Source organism: Colobus angolensis, unplaced genomic scaffold (assembly GCF_000951035.1).
Source record: "Colobus angolensis palliatus isolate OR3802 unplaced genomic scaffold, Cang.pa_1.0 Scaffold10, whole genome shotgun sequence".
NCBI classification, from domain to species: domain Eukaryota; kingdom Metazoa; phylum Chordata; class Mammalia; order Primates; family Cercopithecidae; genus Colobus; species Colobus angolensis.
This window is the reverse complement of record NW_012110919.1, coordinates 18,354,158-18,375,971: the sequence shown is the minus strand read 5'-3', so window position 1 is coordinate 18,375,971 and position 21,814 is coordinate 18,354,158. Positions and strand designations below refer to the sequence as shown.

Here is a 21,814-nt window from a genome sequence, read left to right as displayed (position 1 = left end):
GCTTCCCTCCCTCCCCTTCCTTTCTCTCTTTCTCTCTCTCTCTCTCTCTCCTTCTCTCTTTTTTTTGAGACAGGGTCTCACTCTGTCACCCAGGCTAGAGTGCAGTGGCATGGTCTTGGCTCACTGCAGTCTCCATCTGCCAGCTAGAGCAATCCTTCTACCTCAGCCTCCCTAGTAGCTGGGACTACAGGTGCAGGCCACCAGACCTGGCTAATTTCTTTGTGTCTTTTGTAGAGATGGGGTGTCACCATGTTGCCCAGGCTGCTCTCTAACTCTTGGGCTCAAGGGATCCTCCCCAGGGTTTTCATTGTATTAGTATGTTCTCATACTGCTAATAAAAACATACCCAAGACTGGGTAATTTATAAAGGAAAGGGGTTTAACTGACTCACAGTTCAGCATGGCTTGGTGGGGGGGCTCAGAAAACTGACCATCATGGTGGAAAGGGAAGCCAATACACCCTTCTTCACATGGAGGCAGCAAGGAGAAGTACCAAGCAAAAGAGGGAAAAGCCCTTCATAAAACCATCAGATCTCATGAGAACTCACTCACTATCATGAGAACAGAAGGGGGATAACTACCCCTATGATTAAATTACCTCCTACTGGATGCTTCCCATAACACATGAGGATTATGGGAACTACAATTCAAGATGAGATTTGGGTGGGGACACACCCAAACCATATCATTCCAGCCCTGACCCTTCCCAAATCTCATGTCCTCACATTTTAAAACACAGTCATACCCTTCCAACAGTCCCCCAAAGTCCTAACTCCTTCAGATATTAACCCAAAAGTCCAAGTCCAAAGTCTCATCTGAGACAAGGCAAGTCCTTTCCACCTATGAGCCTGTAAAATCAAAAGCAAATTAGTTACTTCTTAGATATAACGGAGGGAGTTACAGGCATTGGGTAAATACACCCATTCCAAACGAGAGAAACTGCCCCAAATGAAGGGGCTACAAGCCCCACATGAGTCTGAAACCCAATAGGGCAGTCATTATACCTTAAAGTTGCAAAATGATCTCCTTGGACTCTATGTTTCACATCCAGGTCATGCTAATGCAAAAGCTGGGCTCCCAGCTCTTTGGCAGCTATGCCCCTGTGGCTTTGCAGGACACAGCCCCCCTCTCAGCTTCCTTCACAGGCTGGTGTTGAGTGTCTGCAGCTTTTCCAGGTGCACAGTGAAAGCTGTCGGTGGATCTACCATTCTGGGGTTTGGAGGACAGTGGCCATCTTCTCACAGCTCCACTAGACAGTGCCCCAGTGGAGACTCTATGGGGCTCCAACCCTACATTTCCCTTCTGCACTGTCTTAGCAGAGGTTCTCCATGAGAGATCTGCCACCACACAAAACTTCTGCCTGGACATCCAGGCATTTCTATACACGCTCTGAAATCTAGGCAGAAGTTCCCAAACGTGAATTCTTGACTTCTGTGCACCCACAGGCTAAACATTATGTGGAAGCTGCCAAGGCTTGGTGCTTGCTCCCTGAAGCCATGGCCCGAGCTGTACCTTGGCCCCCTTTAACCACAGCTGGAACACAGGGCACCAAGTCCCAAGGCTGTACAAAGCAGCAAGACCCTGGGCCTGGCCCACAAAACCATTTTTTCCTCCTAGGCCTCTGGGTCTGTGATTGGAGGGGCTGCTGTGAAGACCTCTGACATACCCTGGAGACATTTTCCCCATTGTCTTGGGGATTAACATTTGGCTCCTGGTTACTTAGGCAAATTACTGCAGCTGGCCTCAATTTCTCCTCAGAAAATAGGTTTTTCTTTTTCTATCACATTGTCAGGCTGCAAATTTTCCGAACTTTTATGCTTTGCTTCCCTTTTAAACATAAGTTCCAATTCCAAATCATATTATTTGTGAATACATAAATCTGAATACTTTTAACAGCACCCAAGACACCTGTTGAATGCTTTGCTGCTTTGAAATTTCTTCTGCCAGATATCCTAAATCATCTCTCTCAAGTTCAAAGTTTCACAGATCTCTAGGGCAGGGGCAAAATGCCACCAATCTTTTTCCTAAAACATAGCAAGAGTCACCTTTATTCCAGTTCCCAACAAGATCATCTCCATCTAGGACCACCTCAGCCTGGACTTCATTGTCCATATCCCTATTAGCATTTTAGTCAAAGCCATTCAACAAGTCTCTAGGAAGTTCCAAACTTCCCCACATTTTCCTGTCTTCCTATGAGCCCTCCAAACTGTTCCAACCTCTGCCTGTTACCCAGTTCTAAAGGTGTTTCCACATTTTTGGGTACCCTTATAGCAGCACCCCACTCCCAGTACCAATTTACAGTATTAGTCTGTTCCCATGCTGCTAACGAAGACACATCTGACACTGGGTAATTTATAAAGGAAAGAAGTTTATTTGACTCACAGTTCAGCATGGCTGGGGAGGCCTCAGGAAACTGATCATCATGGTAGAAGGGGAAGCCAACACGTCCTTCTTCACATAGAGGCAGCAAGGAGAAGCGCTAAGCAAAAGGGGGAAAAGCCCCCTATAAAACCATCAGATCTTGTGAGAACTCACTCACTATCAAGAGAACAGCATGAAGGTAACTGCCCCCATGATTAAATTACCTCCCACTGGGTCCCTCCTACAACACATGTGGATTATGGGAACTACAATTGAAGATGAGATTTAGGTGGGGACACAGTCAAACCATGGCATTCATATATATAATTTAAAAAGTATTCTTACAGAACCAAAGAAAGGCTGGTATATACTTCTTGTGGCAACAGAAACAGAAGTAGGGAAGACTACTCAGACTGATTGGCTCTCTAGAGTGTTGAATTTACTTTATTGCTGCATTACTTTGCTAGGGCTGCTGTAAAAAGTATCACAAATTGGGAGGCTTAGAACAACAATAGGAACTGTCTTGTAGTTCTAGAGGCCAGAAGTCCAAAATCAGGGTGTCAGCAGTGCCACAGTCCTGTGAAGGTGTTAAGAAAGGATCTGTTCCAGGCCTTTCTCCTAGCTTCCAGTAGTTCCTTGACTTGTGGCAGCACAATTCCAATCTTTACATGGTATTTTCCTTGCATATATATTTATATATATATAAATATATATAAAAATATATGTAAATATATATAAATATATATATAAATATATACAAATATATATATATATATTTCTGTGTCTAAATTTCTCCATTGTATGAGGCCACCAATCACACTGGATTAGGGTGCACCCTAATGACCTCATCTTAACTTGAGAATGTACAAAGACCTTATTTCCAAATAAGGCCACATTTATAGTCACTGAAGGTTATATGAATTTTGGGGACACACAATCAACCGGTAAGAATTGCCATCTCCTTCTTTCTTTTAACGTTGCCAAACACGCTGGTGGCCAATAGCACTCACTCATTCATTCATTCATTAAATAAACATTTGCCTACATCAGGCTCTGTTCTGGTGTTGATGCAAAAAATAAAACCAAAACAAAACTGAATACAGACCCTGTCCTTGAGAAATCACATTTCGGAGGGAATCGGAGGCACATTATTATGATAATAAGTACTATTATTGAGTTGATATTGCTAGGCATGGACACTTTTCAACTAATTTTCACAGTAGTGTGATAAGTGATGTATCAGAAACATACGTGGAGAACCCAGGGAGGTCCTAAATTTGCCCTAGGGATCAGGAATACTTTCAGAAGTTAGTTATTATTTCATCGGAATCTAAAGGGGTGTGTAGAAATATCCCAGGTAGCTCAAAGGCGGTTACCTTGAGTACTGGATTCCAAAGAAGAGTATTTTATAGAGGAAAAAACAGCAAAGGTTAAGAGACAAATTGTAAACCCCAAGAGGGCTGGGGTCCGTGTCTATTTTATTAAGTATCTCCTGTATCTCTAGTGCTTTGAACAGTGCTTAGTTCGCTCAAAAAGTAATCATTGAATGAATTTAAGGGCACCACATATCTAGGGGATGGCATGGCCTGCAGTTTACTGTCGCTGGAAAAGGAGACAAACGTCCAGTCTCAAAGAGACCGGTAAACTACATTAAATGTAACAGATTAGGGGTGAAACGTTGATGATATATATCGCTAGTATTAAAAAATTCCAGGAAGTCCAGGAATGCCTGGCATCCGTCCTGCCAATTACCCTTTTCCCCAGAGCACGTACAAGGGGGAGGAGGCACCCAAGGGCCAGGAGAGTGGAGGGGCACAGCTCCACAATCTCCAAAGTAGGGTTCTCTGGCAAGCACATGGTTTGGCCTTGAAATCTACGTGGAGCCTCCCACTCTCCTTCCACTCCATCCTCCCCTCACTCTCCGCCCGACTCCACCTTTGGCTCCTGAAAGACACCGGACAATTTCCAGGCCTTACCCCATATCCCACGGGAGGAATCACCGAGCGCGCTCCGGGCCGCGGGCCCCGCCCCCTTACCCTCTGGAACACAGCGAGAGCGCACGCGCGCCTCCCTGAGCAGCGCGCGCGCCCGCGAGCTCCCCGCAGCCCCGTGCTCATCCGGGTCTCAGCGAGCCTCGGCCAATAGTGCCCGCTCACGGCCCCTGGGGGCGGGGCTAAGCCTTCCCTCACAAGGGGCCTGTGGTCAACACGATTTGCCTCCAAGGGGCGGCCCTCCAGTCGGCACAGGAAAGGGGCGAAGCCAGTGAGCTCAGCGTGTGGGCGAGGGTCAACAGTTCTGGGATCAAGCGGCTGCCGCCCCTCCAAAAGCGACCGAAGCGCGAGCAGATTCCCCCTCCGACTCAGTGTAGTAAACACACTTCAGAAACGTGAGGTGCCGGTGGTCACGTGGGGAGAGTGCCCTCCAATGAGGAGCCGGGGGCGGGGCCGAGGCCGCTGACGCGGCGGCGGCGGCAGAGTCACCCGGGCAGCCTCGGGACCGGTCACCGGCCGGCAGCCGTCCAGCAGCCTCGACCACCGCCTCTCGCCTCCGTCCCCGGTCCTTTCTTCTGGGCCGAGAGACAGCGTCGCCGACAGGGGCTCATTCCCCTTCGGTTCTCCTCGGTGACTCACCTCGGGCGGGCCGTTTTGTCTTTAGGAGCCGCCTTGGTGGGGCGAGGTTTCCGTGACGAACCTCCTGGGGCCGTCGTGGCTGCTCGAGCTCGTGGAATTTGCTCAGGCTCCGGAGGTCCGAGGCCCTTGAAGTTATGCGTCGCCTCCAGGAGGTTGCGGCGGGCGCGGGCTCCTAAAGGGCGTCAAACCCGGACTCCGCCGACTGGGCAACCTCCATTCATCTTTTCACTGCGCCTCCAGCGCCCCCGCCTTCTCCAGTCCCCTCCTTGGAGTCATTTTTTCCTGTCCCCCCTCTACCGCCCTTTCCTTACTCCCCGGGTGAGGCAATTCTCTTGGAAGCGAAGGTGTCGACTATGAGCCGGAGCCTCCTTCCTTGAATTTCTCCGTGGAGGACCCGCAGCGCGCCCCCGGCATGGGGGTGAACGCAGTGCACTGGTTCCGAAAGGGGCTCCGGCTCCACGACAACCCCGCCCTGAAGGAATGCATTCAGGGCGCCGACACCATCCGCTGCGTCTACATCCTGGACCCCTGGTTCGCCGGCTCCTCCAACGTGGGCATCAACAGGTGGCGGTGAGTCACAAGCCCGTGGGAAATGGATTTGGGTGTTTAATGAGTCTGATGTTAATGAATTCCATGCGATCCGCCAAATCTGAGAATTTAGACGTGGGACTGCCTTCCTTATACCGCTAACGAATTGTAGGTGCCCTAAGTATTAAATAGAATTGACTTAATAGTTCTCTGGCCAGGGAGTACTGACGATCTGAAACACTCGGCCTTCATTCAGTGAGTTAGTTATGTGTCTTTCTGTGCTAACGGGAGCTCTTCCCCTGAATTTGTGGAGAATTCTTAGTGCTGGAGTTAAAGAAACACCCTTCCTGTCCTTAGTGGCCTGTGTATATGGATTTCCTTGGCCTGTTTGTGGCATTCGAAAGGATTGTGATGTTTCCTGTTTACGTTTGTGTCTAGGTAACTCATAGTATGGAGAAAAATCATTCATTCAGTACAGCTGGCTCCAGATCCAGTTTTCTTCCACCTTGAGGTTACTGAGGGAAAAGCAAGGGAAACAGCATTATTTGGTTTCTCTGCTCGGCTCTTTTTCTCAACTCCTCCTTGTGGTTGCCGAGACAAAGCACAGTTTTTCTTTCTAGGCAAGTTGTAGTCCTTCTAGGGATCAGAGCACAAAGAAATCTTAGAGATGCTTTATGATCTTTTCCTGAAACACCGGGCTACGTGATCGTTGGGCCCCCTGGTGGAAATGAAAGCATTAGCTCAACAGAGAGACTCTTGATCACTTACCATGTGCCAGGCACTGATTTAAATGCTAGGGATATAGCAGTGAGTGAAAGACAAAAAGTCATGTCTTCAAGCAGAAAGTAAAATATGTAGTAGTTTAGGTAGTAAGTGTTGTGGAGAAAAATACAGGAGAGTAAAGGGATAAAGAATACAAGGGTAGGGATGAGGTTGCAGTTTTAAATATGATCAGAGGAAAAGTCACAGAGAAGGTGACAGTTGAGCATACCTGAAGGAGGTGGTGGGATGCAGATATCTAGGGGAAGACCATTCAAGGCAAAGGGAGGAGTAAGGGAAAAGGCAGAGATACGCTTGACCTTTGGAAAGAACAGCAGAAGAATCCAGTATGACTGGAGCAGAATAAGTGAGGGAAAAATAGTAGACGATGAGGTCAGAGTTGACTTAGGGCCAGATTGAAGAGAGCCTTATAAGCAGTTTTCAGGATTTGGGTTTTTACTCAGTGAAGTGGGAATAACTGCAGGATTATGAGCAGAGAAGTAATGTGATCTGACATAAGTTTGAAAAAGAATTTTTCTGTTTGTGGTTCTGAGAACAAATCTGAGAATTTCTTTGCTTGTGGTTCTGAATTGGGGAGTGGAGGTGGACAAGAAGCAGGAAGTCCAATTAAGAAGCTGTTGGCATTCATCCAGGTGAGAGATGAGAATGGCTTGAATCATAGTGATAATTGTGGATGTGGTGAGAAATAAACAGATGCTGGCTATATTATGAAGGCAGAATACACAGTATTTGTTAGCAGATTGGATATGTATTGTGAGAGAAAGAAAAGGAGTTAGGCTGGGCGCAGTGGCTCATCCCTGTAATCCCAGCATTTTGGGAGGCTGAGGCCGGGAGTTCAAGACCAGCCTGGCCATCATGGCAAAACCCTGTCTCTGTTAATACTGAAAATATAAAAATTAGCTGAGCATGGTGGCACATGCCTGTAATCTCAGCCGCTCAGGAGGCTGAGGCGTGAGGATCACATGAACCTAGGAGACGGAGGTTGCAGTGAGCTGAGATCGTGCCACTGCACTCCAGCCTGAGTGACAGAGTACTCTGTCTCAAGGAAAAAAAAAAAAAAAAGGAGTTGTAGTTTGGTACTATATAAAAAGCACCAAAATTCAGTGCTTTTTATGTAGTAGCAGCTTACTGTTTGAGAAAATTTTTGGCTTGAGAAACTGGAAGGATGGGGCCTCAATTTGCTAAGAAAGTGAAGCCAGCTGGAGAAGCCATTGGGAAGGTGATTGGAGTTCTCTTCCATTAAGTCATTAAGTTTGAGATATATTTTACACATTCAAATGGAGATAGCAAATAGGCAGTTGGATATGTCTGGAGCTGCAGACAGAGATCCAGGCAGGAAGTATAAATTGGAGAATTCATGAGTTTATAGATAATATATAAAGCCATGTATTCATCCATCTATTTATTGAACAAATATTTGTCAAGCACTTACTATATGCCAGGCACTGTTTTAGGTGTAAGGGATCCAGTATAAACAAAACAGTCCCCAGTTCTCACCCTGTTGGAGCTACATTCTAGTGGAGCCGTGAGACTGAGAGCATTAAGAAAATGAGATAGACAAGAGATGCAAGTGGTGCAAGGGCTGAACCTTGAATACTCTTAATGTTTATAAATTGTGGAGCTGTGAAAGAACCAGCATATGAGACTGCAAAGGAGCCACTAGTAATGTAAGAGGAAAACCGAGAAGAGTGTGGTGTCTTAGAAGCCAAGTAAAGAAAGTATTTTGGCCAGGCATGGTGGCTCATACCTGTAATCCCAGCACTTTGGGAGGCTGAGGCAGGCAGATCACTTGAGGCCCGGAGTTTGAGACCAGCCTGGCCAATATGGCAAAACTTTGTCTCTGGTAAAAAAAAAAAAAAAGATGAAAAAATTAGCTGGGCATGTGGCACCTGCCTGTAATCCCAGCTACTCAGGGAGGCTGAGGCAGGAGAATCACTTGAACCCAGGAGGCAGAGGTTGCAGTGAGCCGAGATCGTGCCACTGCACTCCAGCCTGGGCAATAGAGCCAGACTCTGTCTAAGGAAAGTATTTCAAGGAAGAGAGAGTGTTTTACTTATGTCAGATGCTACTGATAGGTCAAGTAAGATGAGAACTGAAAAATAAAAATTGGATTTAGCAATTTGAAGTCATTTGGAATTTTATCTGGAGTGGTTTTGGTAGTGTCAGAGGCAAAAGGCTTTTTGGAATCACTCATAGTACCAAATTCAGTGCTTTTTATATAGTAGTAGCTCAATTACTGTTTGCTGAATATAGTGATATCTTAGAGTCAATAATTTTATATTTAAACAGCTTTATTAATTTACTTATTGACTATGGGATAATGCCCAAATTCCTTAGCCTGGCAAGATCTACCTTTTGGCTTATGTATTTCATTTTCTACTGTTTACAATATGTGATTTCAACTCTGGGGGGAAAACCTTCTTAGTTTACTTTAGAAGCTATCTTGTATTTTCTTCAATCAATACTTTTTAGACTTTTGGATTTAACAGAAAAGCAAAATTTTAAATAGTTATTTTACTTAATAAGCACATTAAACAAAACTGCTTTTTTATATTGCCATCCTTTCGTTTAAAAAGGATGTTTTAATACTTAAAAAAAGAGTTTGGCTGAGCTCAGTGTCTCATGCCTGCACTCCCAGCTACTCAGGAGGCTGAGGCAGGAGAATCACTTGAGCCCAGGCGTTGGAAGCTACAGTGAGCTATGAATGGGCTACTGCACTCCAGCCTGGGTGGAGACAGACCCTATCTCTTAAAAAACAAACAAAGAAACAACAACAACAAAAAATTTGAAGGACATTGTCTCAGAATAAAATTTTTTGATTTGGATAAATTTACAAGCTTTATGAAAATTCACATCTCTTAGAAAAATTATCCTATACAAAAACTTATATACTAACGTTCACAGAAGCATTATTCATAATAGCCAAAAAGTGGAAACAACCCAAATGGCCATCAATTGGTGAATGGATAAACAAAATATGGTATATCCATATAATGGAATATTATTTGGCCATGAAAATGAATGAAATACTGATACATGCTACAGCATGTGTGAATGAACCTTGAAAAACAAACTAAATGAAAGAAGCCAGTCACAAAATTCCATGTATTATATGATTCTGTTTTTATGGAATGTCCACAGTGGGCAAATGTATACAGACAGGAAGCAGATTAGTGGCTCCTTAGGACTGGGGAAGCTGGGAAGTTGGTAGGTGATAGCTAAGGGGCACAAGGTTTCTTTTTGAGATGATGAAACTGTTCTAGAAGGTGATGGATGATTGTACAACTCTGTACTTGTCTGGGATGATTAGCAGTATTCTGAACTCTTACACCACTTTTTGTTGTTGCTTCTCACATCACTCTTAGCATTTGCTGCCCTCATTTGTTAATGTTAGTATTGTTTTATTAATAGTTTGTTTGAGCTGCTGTAACAAAACACCTTTAGACTAGGTAGTTTATAAACAACAGGAGTTTATTTCTCACAGTTTTTGAAGATGTCCAGAATCAAGGCACCAGCAGATTCAGTGTCTCTGCTGAATAGATGATGCTGTCTCTGTGTTCTCACATGGCAGAAGGGGTAAACAAGTTCCTGTAGCCCTTTTTATAAGAGTACTCCCTTAGTCTGTTTGTATTATTATAAAGGGATACCTGAGCGTGGGTAATTTATAAAGAAGAGAGGTTTACTTGGTTCATAGTTTTGCAGGCTTTACAGAAGCATGGCATCAGCCTCTGATTCTGGTGAGGACCTCAGAAAGCTTTTACATGATGGAAGGGGAAGTGCAGCTGGCATATCACATGGCGAGAGAGAGAAGGGAGGGGTACCAGGCTCTTTTAAACAATTAGTTGTTCTGTTAATAGAGTGAGAAATCACTCATTACATGATAGCACCGAGCCATTCATGAGGGATCTTATCTCATGTTCCAGACACCTCTCAACTCCAACATTGGGGATAACATTTTCACATGAGATTTGAAGAGGGCAAATATCTATATCACTTCACTTCTAGCTCCCCAAATCTCTTGTATTATTATTATTATTATTTTTGAGATGGGGTGTCACTCTGTTGCCCAGGCTGGAGTGCAGAGGTGGGATCATGGCTCACTGTAGCCTTAACCGCCTGGGCTCAAGCAGTTCTCCCACTTCAGCCTCCCAATTAGCTGGAACCACAGGCATGCATTACCATGGCCAGGTAATTTTTTTATTACTCATAGAGGTGAGATCTCACTAGGTTGCCTAAGCTGTCTTATACTCCTGAGCTAAAGCAATTCTCCTGCCTCAGCCTCCGAAAGTGCTGGGATTACAGGCATAAGCCACTGCGCCCACCCTCTTGTCTTTTTTCTGTTGTTAAATATAATCATCTCTTTCAAAGTCCCCAGAAGTCTTAACTAGTTTTAGCATCAACTTAAGTCTTATCCAAGACTCGAGGCAAGTTCGTTATAGCTATGAGCCTGTAAGATCAAAAACAAGTTATTTACTTTTAAGATACAATGATGGAACAGACATTGGGTAAACATTTTCATTTTAAAAGGGAAAACTTGACCAACAAAAAGGGACTCACCCATGTCTGAAACCTAGTAGGGCAGATATTAAAGCTGTAAAATAATCTGTCTTGACTCATGTCCCATAACTGAGCACACTGGTCCAAGAGGTGGGCTCTTGAAGCCTTGGGCAGCCCCATCTCTATGGCTTGGTTGGGCAGACCACATGGCTTCTTTCACGGATTGGAGTCTAGTGTCTGTCACTTTTCCAGGCTGAGGGTGTATGCTGTTTTCATCCAAAGGATTATTTTAATCTTTCCACTTCCTCGCTTTCCACTCCCTCCCACATCCTGAGCACACTGGTCCAAGAGGTGGGCTCTCAAAACCTTGAGCAGCTGCATCTCTATAGCTTGGTTGGGCATAGCCCACATGGCTGTTCTCATGGATTGGAGTCTAATGTCTGTCAACTTTTCCAGGCTGAGGGTGTATGCTGTTTACATCCAAAGGATACTTTTGATCTTTCCCCTTCCTTCCTTCCTTTCCTTCCTTTCCTTCCTTTCCTTCCTTTCCTTCCTTCCCTCCCTTCCCTCCCTTCCTTCCCTTCCTTCCCTTCCTTCCCTTCTTTCCTTCCCTTCCTTCCCTTCCTTGCCTTACTTCCTTCCTCTTCCTCTCTCAGTCTCTTTCTCTCTCTTTTTCATAACAGTATTTAACACATTTGACCACACCTTTCTCTTTTTCTCTTGGCTTTAGACTGCCACCGCTGTGGGGCCTGGAGGGCAGTGCCCCTGTTCCCACTGCTCTGCTGGGCAGTGCCCCAGTGAGTTCTCTCTGGGGACTCTAACCCCACATTTCCCCTTGGCACTAGCCTAGTAGAATCTCTCTGTAGGAGCTCTGCCGTGGCAGGCTTCTGCCTGGGCACCCAGACTTCTTGACATATCTTGTGAAATCTAGGTGGAAGCTGCCAAGCTTCCATGGATCTTGTATTCTGTATACCTGCAGACTTAACATCACTTGGAAACCATCAAGGCCTATGGCTTGCACCCACTGGAGTAGCAGTCCATCCAGTACCTGGGGCCTTTTGAGCCCTGGCTGCAGCCAGAACGTGGGGAGTAGCATCTCAAGACAGCACAAGGCAGCAACACCCTGGGCCTGGCCTCCCAAACCATTTTGCCTGAGGAGATCTCTGAGCCTGTAATGGAAGGGGTAGCCTTGATTTCTGGAATGTCTTGGGGGCTTTTCCCCATTGTCTTGACTGTTAACAACTAGCTCTCTTTAGTTGTTAGTTGTTAACTGTTAACAACTGACTGGTTAGTTTGGATTTCTCTCCTGAAAACTTCCCTCTACCACATAGTCAGGTTGTAATTTTTCAAATTTGTATGCTCTGTTTTCTCTTGATTATTAGCTTTAACTTTGTCTTGTTTTGAACTCCCATATCTGATAGTAGGCTGTTAGAAGCAGCCATGTCACCTTTTGAATGCTTTGTTGTTTAGAAACTTTTTTTTTTTTTGCCAGGTAGCTTAAGTCATTACTCTTAAGTTCAGCCTTTTACAAAGTCCTAGGCATGGATACAGTGTAGCCAAGTTTTTTGTTACAAGCATAACATATAATGTGGCCAATTTTTTGTTTAGTTTTTAAAAATTTTATTTGAGACTTCATGAACATGGCCTTTACTTTCTATATTTTAATCAGCATTTTTGTCACAACCACTTAACCAGTCTCTAAGAAGTTTTAAAGTTTTTCTTGTGTATGAGATTTTTTGGTTTTGTTTTGAGCTCTCTAAGCTCTTTTAAGCAGCTTTAGTTTTTTTTTTTTTTTTTTTTTTTTAGTACTTTAAGTTCTGGGATACATGTACAGAATGTGCAGGTTTGTTACATCGGTATACATGTGCCATGGTGGATTGCTGCACCCATCAGTCTGTCATCTAGGTTTTAAGCCCCACATGCATTAGTTATTTGTCCTAATGCTCTCCCTCCCCTTGTCCCCCAACCCCTGACAGGCCCTGGTGTGTAATGTTCCCCTCCCTGTGTCCATGTGTTCTCATTGTTCAACTCCTACTTATGGAGAACATGTGGTGTTTGGTTTTCTGTTCCTATGTTAGTTTGCTGAGAATGATGGTTTCCAGCTTCATCCATATCCCTGCAAAGGACATGAATTCACTCTTTTTTATGGCTGCATAGTATTCCATGGTGTATATGTGCCACATTTTCTTTATCCAGTCTATCATTAATGGGCATTTGGGTTGGTTCCAAGTCTTTGCTATTGTGAACAGTGCCACAATAAACATACGTGTGCATGTGTCACTATAGTAGAATGATTTATAATCCTTTGGGTATATAACCAGTAATGGGATTACTGGGTCAAATGATATTTCTGTTTCTAGATCCTTGAGGAATCGCCACACTGTCTTCCACAATGGTTGACCTAATTTACACTCCCACCAACAGTGTAAAAGCGTTCCTATTTCTTCACATCCTCTCCAGCATCTGTTGTTTCCTGACTTTTTAATAATCGCTGCTCTAACTGGTATGTCATTGTGGTTTTGATTTGCATTTCTCTAATGACCAGTAACAGTGAGCTTTTTTCCATATGTTTGTTGACCACATAAATGTCTTTTGAGAAGTGTCTGTTCATATCCTTTGCCCACTTTTTGATGGGGTTGTTTTTTTCCTGTAAATTTGTTTAAGTTCCTTGTAGATTCTGGATATTAGCCTTTTGTCAGATGGGTAGATTGCAAAAATTTTCTCCCATTCTGTAGGTTACCTGTTCACTCTGCAGAAACTCTTTAATTTAATTAGATCCCATTTGTTAATTTTGGCTTTTGTTGCCATTGCTTTTGGTGTTTTAGTCAAGAAGTCTTTGCCCCTGCCTATGTCCTGAATGATATTGCCTAGGTTTTCTTCTAGGATTTTTATGGTTTTAGGTTTTACATTTAAGTCTTTAATCCGTCTTGAGTGAATATTTGTGTAAGGTGTAAGGAAGGGGTCCAGTTTCAGTTTTCTGTATATGGCTAGCCAGTTTTCCCAGCGCCATTTGTTAAATAGGGAATCCTTTCCTCATTGCTTGTTTTTGTCAAGATCAGATGGTTGTAGGTGTGTGGTGTTATTTCTGAGGACTCTGTTCTGTTCCACTGGTCTATATATCTGTTTTGGTACCAGTACCATGCTATTTTGGTTACTGTAGCCTTTTAGTATAGTTTTAAGTCAGGTAGTGTGATGCCTCCAGCTTTGTTCTTTTTGCTTAGGATTGTCTTGGCTATACGGGCTCTTTTTTGATTCCATATGAAATTTAAAGTAGTTGTTTCTAGTTCTGTGAAGAAAGTCAGTGGTAGCTTGATGGGAATAGCATTGAATCTGTTAATTACTTTGGGCAGCATGGCCATTTTCACGATACTGATTATTCTTATCCATGATCATGGAATGTTTTTCCATTTGTTTGTGTTGTCTCTTATTTCTTTGAGCAGTGGTTTGTAGTTCTCCTTGAAGAGGTCCTTCACGTCCCTTGTAAGTTGTATTCCTAGTTATTTTATTTTCTTTGTAGCAGTTGTGAATGGGAGTTCACGCGTGATTTGACTCTCTATTATTGGTGTGTAGGAATGCTTGTGATTTTTGCACATTGATTTTGTATCCTGAGACTTTGCTGAAATTACTTATCAGCTTAAGGAGTTTTGGGGCTGAGACGATGGGGTTTTCTAAATATACAATCATGTCATCTGCAAACAAAGACAATTTGACTTCCTCTCTTCCTATTTGAATATCCTTTATTTCTTTCTTTTGCCTAATTGCCCTGGCCATAACTTCCAATACTATGTTGAATAGGAGTGGTGAGAGAGGGTATCCTTGTCTTGTGCCGGTTTTCAATGGAAATGCTTCCAGCTTTTGCCCATTCAGTATGATATTGGCTATGGGTTTGTCATAAATAGCTCTTATTATTCTGAGATACATTCCATCAATACCTAGTTTATTGAGATTTTTTTAGTATGAAGGAGTGTTGAATTTTGTCCAAGGCCTTTTCTGCATCTGTTGTGCTAATCATGTGATTTTTGTCATTGGTTCTGTTCATATGATGGATTACATTTGTTCATTTGCATATGTTGAACCAGCCTTACATCCCAGGGATGAAGTCGCCTTGATCGTGTGGATAAGCTTTTTGACATGCTGCTGTATTCAGTTTGCCAGTATTTTATTGAGTATTTTCACATCGATGTTCATCAGGGATATTGACCTGAAATTAGATTTTTTTGTTGTGTCTCTGTCAGGTTTTGGTATCAGGATGATATTGGCCTCATAAAATGAGTTAGGGAGGATTCCCTCTTTTTCTATTGTTTGGAATAGTTTCAGAAGGAATGGTACCAGCTCCTCTTTGTACTTCTGGTAAAATATGACTGTGAGTCCATCTGGTCCTGGGCTTTTTTTTGGTTGGTAGGCTATTAATTACTGCCTCAATTTCAGAACTTGTTACTGGTCTATTCAGGGATGTGAGTTCTTCCTGGTTTAGTCTTGGGAGAGTGTTTGTGTCCAAGAATTTATCCATTTCTTCTACAGTTTTTAGTTTATTTGAGTAGAGGTGTTTATAGTATTCTCTGATGGTAGTTAGATGAGTGGTGATATCCCTTTATCATTTTTTGTTGCATCTATCTGATTCTTCTCCCTTTTATTCTTTATTAGTCTGCCTAGCGGTCTATCAATTTTGTTAATCTTTCAAAAAACCAGCTCCTGCATTCGTTAATTTTTTGCAGGGTTTTTCGTCTCTCTGTCTCCTTCAGTTTTGCACTGATCTTAGTTATTTCTTGTCTTCGGCTAGCTTTTGAATTTGTTTGCTCTTGCTTCTCTAGTTCTTTTAATTGTGATGTTAGGGTGTTGATTTTAGATCTTTCCCGCTTGCTGATAACGGACATTTAGTGCTATAACTTTCTCTCTTAACACTGCTTTACCTGTGTCCCAGAGATTCTGGTATGTTATCTGTTTGCTCTCGTTGGTGTCAAAGAACTTACTTCTGCATTAATTTCTTTATTTACCCAGTTGTCACTCAGGAACAGGTTGTTCAGTTTCCGTGTAGTTGTGTGGTTTTGAGTGAGTTTCTTAATCCTGAGTTCTAATTTGATTGCACTGTGGTCTGAGAGACTGTTCGTTATGATTTACGTTCTTTGCATTTGCTGAGGAGTGTTTTACTTCCCATTATTGGTCAATTTTAGAATAAGTGCTTTGTGGTGTGAGAAGAATGTATATATTCTGTTGCTTTGGGGTAGAGAGTTCTATAGTTGTCTATTAGGTCTGCTTGGTCCAGAGCTGAGTTCAAGTCCTGAATATCCTTATTAATTTTCTGTCTCGTTGATCTAGTATTGACAGTGGGGTGTTAAAGTCTCCCACTATTATTGTGTGGGAGTGTAAGTCTCTTTGTGTAGGTCTCCGAGAACTTGCTTTATGAATCGGGGTGCTCCTGTTTGGGGTGCGTATATACAGTTAAGATAATTTGCTCTTCTTGTTGCATTGATACCTTTACCTTATGTAATGCCCTTGTCTTTTTTGATCTTTTTTGGTTTAAAGTCTGTTTTATCAGAGACTAGGATTGCAACACCTGAGCAGCTTTAGTTTTAAAGTTTTAGTTTTAACATCCCACTCCTGGTACCAGTTTTTTGTCTTAGTCTGTCCCCATGACTCAAATACTTCTTGCCAGGCTCCATCTCCAATATTAGAGATCAAGTTTTAACATGGGATTTGAAGGGGACAAATATCTAAACTATATCAGGCACGAATCCCTCTCATGACAGTACAATGCACATTACCAAATCACCTTCTAAATGCCCCAGTTCTTAATACTATAGCATTAGGGATTCAGTCTTAACATGAATTTTGGGGGAACACAGACAGACATTCAGACCATAGCAGGGGTGTATTCTGTATATAATCTCTCTCCCACTTAACAGATAGTACCTTCCTGAAGAGAAGTTGCCTCTTAAATCAAAATTTTATTTTGTATCCCTATCCATTATAGGCAGTATTGTTGGTGCTGGGTATACAGCAGTGAACAAAACAGAAAAAGTTGCTGCCCTATTCCAGTAGGGGGGAAAACAGACAATAAGAAAAAAATAATATATCAGCTGGTAGTTAATTCAATGGAGAGAAATAAAGTAGAATGTGAGAACAGGGACCTAAAAGAAGAGGACACAAGCTATTCATATATCTGGGGAAAGAGCCTTTTTGTGTTCTCCACAGCATAGTGTCTTATACATAGTAGGCATTAAATATTGTTTTAATTTTTCTTATAAATCTAAGGTTTAGGGATGGGACAACTACTTTATATAATTTATATGTTAATGTCTATCTTAAACTCATAACTTAGAAAAAATTCTCAATGAACAGATTTGTTTTAGTATTTAAACTTCAACATGTTTATTACACATTTGAAGCTATCACATGTAAGCTCTCTTAATTTTCAGTAACCAAATCTATAAATGTGCCTACATCCTTACTAGTTCTTCCTTCTAGTATACAACTTCAGTGGAAGAGATACTGCTGCCTCTTCAAAACGAGTTCCTTCTTCTGTGCTCCATTTCAAAGACTGCTCATTTTTTATATTAATTCTTACCTTTTCTTCTACTTTTTCTTCTTTTTAGGTTGCCTCCAATCAACATTTAAACATGCTTAAGATCAAATTCTGTAAAACATACACAACCTGTAACAACAAAGGAACAGAACTTAGCTTTGACTGTGTTCCACTCCTGCAACTATGAATCTTAGTTTCTTTGTAGCCAATTTCTTGAGCAAGATGTCTAATACAGGCTGACTTCATTTCTTTATATTCTACTTACCCTTGGACCCACTCCAAACTAAGGTGTGTCCAGCTCCACTCCCACCCACTCTACCAAAGCTATTTTTATCCAAAGGATACTTTTAATCAGCCCATTCCCTGACTTTTTTCTTTCTTATTTTTATTTTAACAATGTTTGACACATTTGACCACTTCTTCCCTTGGTTTTATTAGAGGACTTCCTCTTCTCTTGGCTTTATTAGAGGACTCTCCTATGCTTTCCTGCCAGCGCTATTAGTGTTCTTCCTTAGCTTCTCCTTTTCTGTTCAACTTTTAAATGCCTGTGAGGTCTGTGATCTCCACCCTCTTTTCATTTCACATATTTCTAAGCAATCTTATCTCTTCTCATAAAGTCAGTTACCATTTACTCATCTGTGCCCAGAATTTTCAGGTTAGTGTCTTCAGCGCAAATCTCTTTCCTGATCCCCAGACGTGTATGTGTTTGTATGTATCATATATACCCATTTGTCTGCTTGAATGTATTATATTACCTCAAACTCAGCTTATCCAAAACACAGTTCATCTTCATCCTTCTCTATTGCTCAAAAACAAACAAACCCCAAACTGAGTTTTCCTGTGTTTTCTGTCTTCACAAATGATACTTCCATTTACCCATTTGAGTCCTTACTGTGTGGCAATTACTTGCTAATTTCTGTGGATAGCATGGTAGCCAGCAGATAATTTCTCTACCCTCAGGGAGTTTACAGTACAGAGGAAGATTTATTCAGAAATAAAATAGTTACAAAAATACATTCTTCCCTCTCCCTTGTCTCTTTAGCCCATATCACCATTCTCTTTGCCTAGATTGGTTTAGTAGCTTACAAATCATTGTCCCCCTTTCCCTTCTCTAATTCATTCTCTACACAGCAAGTAGAGTGATCTTTTTAAAATTGCAAATTTGGTCACATCATTTGTGCTTTAAAACCTTTTAATGACATTTCTTTACCCTTAGGTTAAAGTTCAAAAAGCCATAGCATGGTTTCAAATCCTTGTGTAATCTGGCCCTCTGCTTTTTTCTAGTCTCTGATGATTATTTCACTAAGGCATTTATTTAAACTGAAACTTGAAGTATAAAGTGGATCTTAAGCAAGGCATGGAGGGAAGGGAATTCCAAGCAGAGAGAAGTGAATTCTAGACTGAAGGAATAGCTTAAGGAAAGGCACAGTATTCTGATAGTGGTGAGGAGGCTGATGTGACTGAGTCACATGGTGAATGAAAAGATAGGAGGTGTTATTTAGTACTTTTTTGTTTGCTAGTTTGTTGCCTGAGTCAAACAGGCTTAAGCAAAAAGAAAGTTTATTGGTAGATGTAATTGAATAACCTAAGGGAAACTGGCTTTGGACATCTCTTGATGCTAGGGCTCAGAAGATGTTACTAGGATCACATTTCTGTTTGCATCTCTGAACTGCCTTGACTTCTCAAACAGGCTGTCCTCTGGTGGCAAAATATAGCAATAACAATGGCATTTACTTTAGCAAAAAGCATACACCGTTGGCCCAGAAGTCTCAGCAAAAGTCTTATGGCACTTCATTAGCTCTTTTGGGCCGGTTTCTGAACTAGTCTTCATGAGTTTATGATTGTCTTAGCTGAAGTGTGCTTTGCTGGTGAAATCAACTTGCCTGGACTGAAGTAACTAAGTAGAATGAGTAGGAAGTAGGTGGATACCCTAAAACAACATTGTTGCCTATTATATAAGAACTCGGATAAGTGGGTATAGTTCAGAAAAACTGCACTTGTTTGGGGAAATATAAATTTAGTAGCTGAGTGAATGTTAGAAGAGAGAGTCAAGATACCAGGTTTGGAGACTTTATCAAGAGTTCAAGTGAAAGATAATACAGGCTTGAACAAGGGGAAAGGCTATGAGGAAGGGGAAGATATAAGAGGAAGGCTGTAGAGGTACAGTGAAAAGCTTAGGTGACTGCCTGGAAAACACAGTTTCATAGAGAAGGAGGGTGAGAGAGAAAGTAGAGTGTAAGATCCTCATACTTTGTGCGTCTGTGACAATTAGACATTAAGTTAGGAAACACAGAAATAGACCATATTTAGATGAGGAATAGAGTGAGTTTAGGTTGTTGACCAATTTGAAGCACTGCTAAGATACCAACATGAGAAATGAAGAAAATAGAAATTTAACTCTGGGAATTAGAGACATTGGATCTCTGTATATGGGAATAATTCCTGCATAAGTAATAGATGAAGCATGCCTGGATGAGATTGGATACAGCCATAAAAAGTTATGTTAGTCAAAAGCCCAGTGAAAAAACTCAGTGAATACTATATTTAAGATGAATAGGAGCTGGTGAAGGAGGCAAAAGAGAATCAGAGAGGTAAAAGAGGATCCAGGACAGTGCCATATTATGGAAACTGAATGTGGCAAGAGTGATTTTACATTGCATTACAGGAGACAGGTTAGGATGAGTTTTGACAATTACGTAGGAAAAATTATCAAAGGCTTAGAAGTGGGAAAAGGAAATTATTGCATATCTGGAATGCTAGATATTGTTTAGAGGACTCTCTAGGATTTATATGATTCTGATTAAGGGATATTTGATTGACAAGGCTGTTTTACAACTCCGTAAAAAGGGGTAAAAATTAAGTTGTAGAAAACTGAAAGCAGTACAAATGTTTTCTGCCCATACCAATGCAAATTATGTTTGTGCCATGAAAATGAATTTTGTAAGTCGAGAAATAGTAAATCAGATTATCATTTTAATCAGTTTTAACATCTTACTTCTTTCTTCCTTAATCAATGAATTAAAATTTTTACCAGATCTTCATTTCATATGTGTATGAGAGTCATGATTTTACTATTTTGAAAATTATACTTTATCTGTTACAAAGACTTTTGGTGAACCTTGAGATAACACGTCAGTGTAGGTGTAAGGATAGAAATCAAATTGAATAGGATGTTAACAAAGCTGTGTGTAGCAGGTGAGGGGAGGGGAGTGGGGGAAATGATTAAGGTTGGAATGCGAGGGAGGTTTTTTATGAGAGAGGTAAGAGATTAGCTCAAGGCGTAGGTTCTGGACAGGCTGAGGAAAAGTGAATTTTGGTTAGGTAACTAGACTTTTAGTCAAGACAGCATAGTGGATTCACAGGATGATAAATAAGAAATAAAATATATAGATAAGGTGAGGCCTGAATATGTAATTCTTTGAATGACAGACTGAAGTGAGTGTAGGACATCTGACTGTACTAAGACCTACTTTATAATTCCTACTTTCCTATTAATTGGCCGTGGGACTGACCTTGGGTAAATCTCTCTCCCTTCATTTATTCATTCAGGAAAACTTTCAGTGAGAGCCTGTTATCTACCAGGTACTGTGTGAGTCATTGGCGTTACAAAGATGAAGGTTATGGTTCTTGCCCATAAGGAAACTTTCACACCGCTAAAGGACAATTAGAACATACAATGTTGAAAAAGACCTCTGTGGAAATCTGCAAAGACAATTGTGAAAGCACAAAGGAGAGACAACTTTAAAGGGGTGGGAAAAGGGGTAAAGGTGATGAGTGTGTGCTCTAGAGGCGTGTGTGTGTGTGTGTTTGTGTGTATGTGTTGGGGAGTGCGGGGTGTGAGATACGAGACTGAGAGAGGAGTTATTCTAGAATACTTCTGTAGTAGGCCATTCTTGCATTGCTATAAAGAAATAACTGAGACTGAGTTGTGTATAAAGAAGAGAGGTCTAGGCCGGGCGCGGTGGCTCAAGCCTGTAATCCCAGCGCTTTGGGAGGCCGAGATGGGCGGATCCCGAGGTCAGGAGATCGAGACCATCCTGGCTAACACAGTGAAACCCCGTCTCTACTAAAAAAATACAAAAAACTAGCTGGGCGAGGTGGCGGGCGCCTGTAGTCCCAGCTACTTGGGAGGCTGAGGCAGGAGAATGGCGTGAACCCAGGAGGCGAAGCTTGCAGTGAGCTGAGATTGCGCCACTGCACTCCAGCCTGGGCGACAGAGCAAGACTCCATCTCAGAAAAAAAAAAAAAAAAAGAAGAGAGGTCTAATTGGCTCATGGTTCTGCAGGCTGCTCAGGAAGCATAGCAGCATCTGCTTTTGGGGAGGACTCAGGAAGGTTACAATCATGGTGGAAGACAAAGGGGGAGCAGGCATGTCACATAGCAAAGGTGGGAGCAAGAGAGTGAGGGGGAGAGGTGCTACATACTTTTAAATGACCAGATTTCATGAGACCTCGCTATTGTAAAGATGGTGCCAAGAGGGATGATGCTAAATAATT

General features: G+C 42.1%; 1 protein-coding gene across 1 annotated transcript in view; it reads left to right on the top strand.

The window, feature by feature from the left end:
- The first annotated feature begins 4,523 nt into the window (after positions 1–4,523).
- Positions 4,524–21,814, top strand: part of CRY1 (cryptochrome circadian clock 1) — a 104,816-nt gene continuing 87,525 nt past the window's right edge. The window contains exon 1 of the mRNA XM_011935664.1: positions 4,524–5,560. Coding sequence (XP_011791054.1) covers positions 5,403–5,560 — 158 coding nt within the window. The 5' untranslated portion in view covers positions 4,524–5,402. The remainder of the gene's footprint in view (positions 5,561–21,814) is intronic.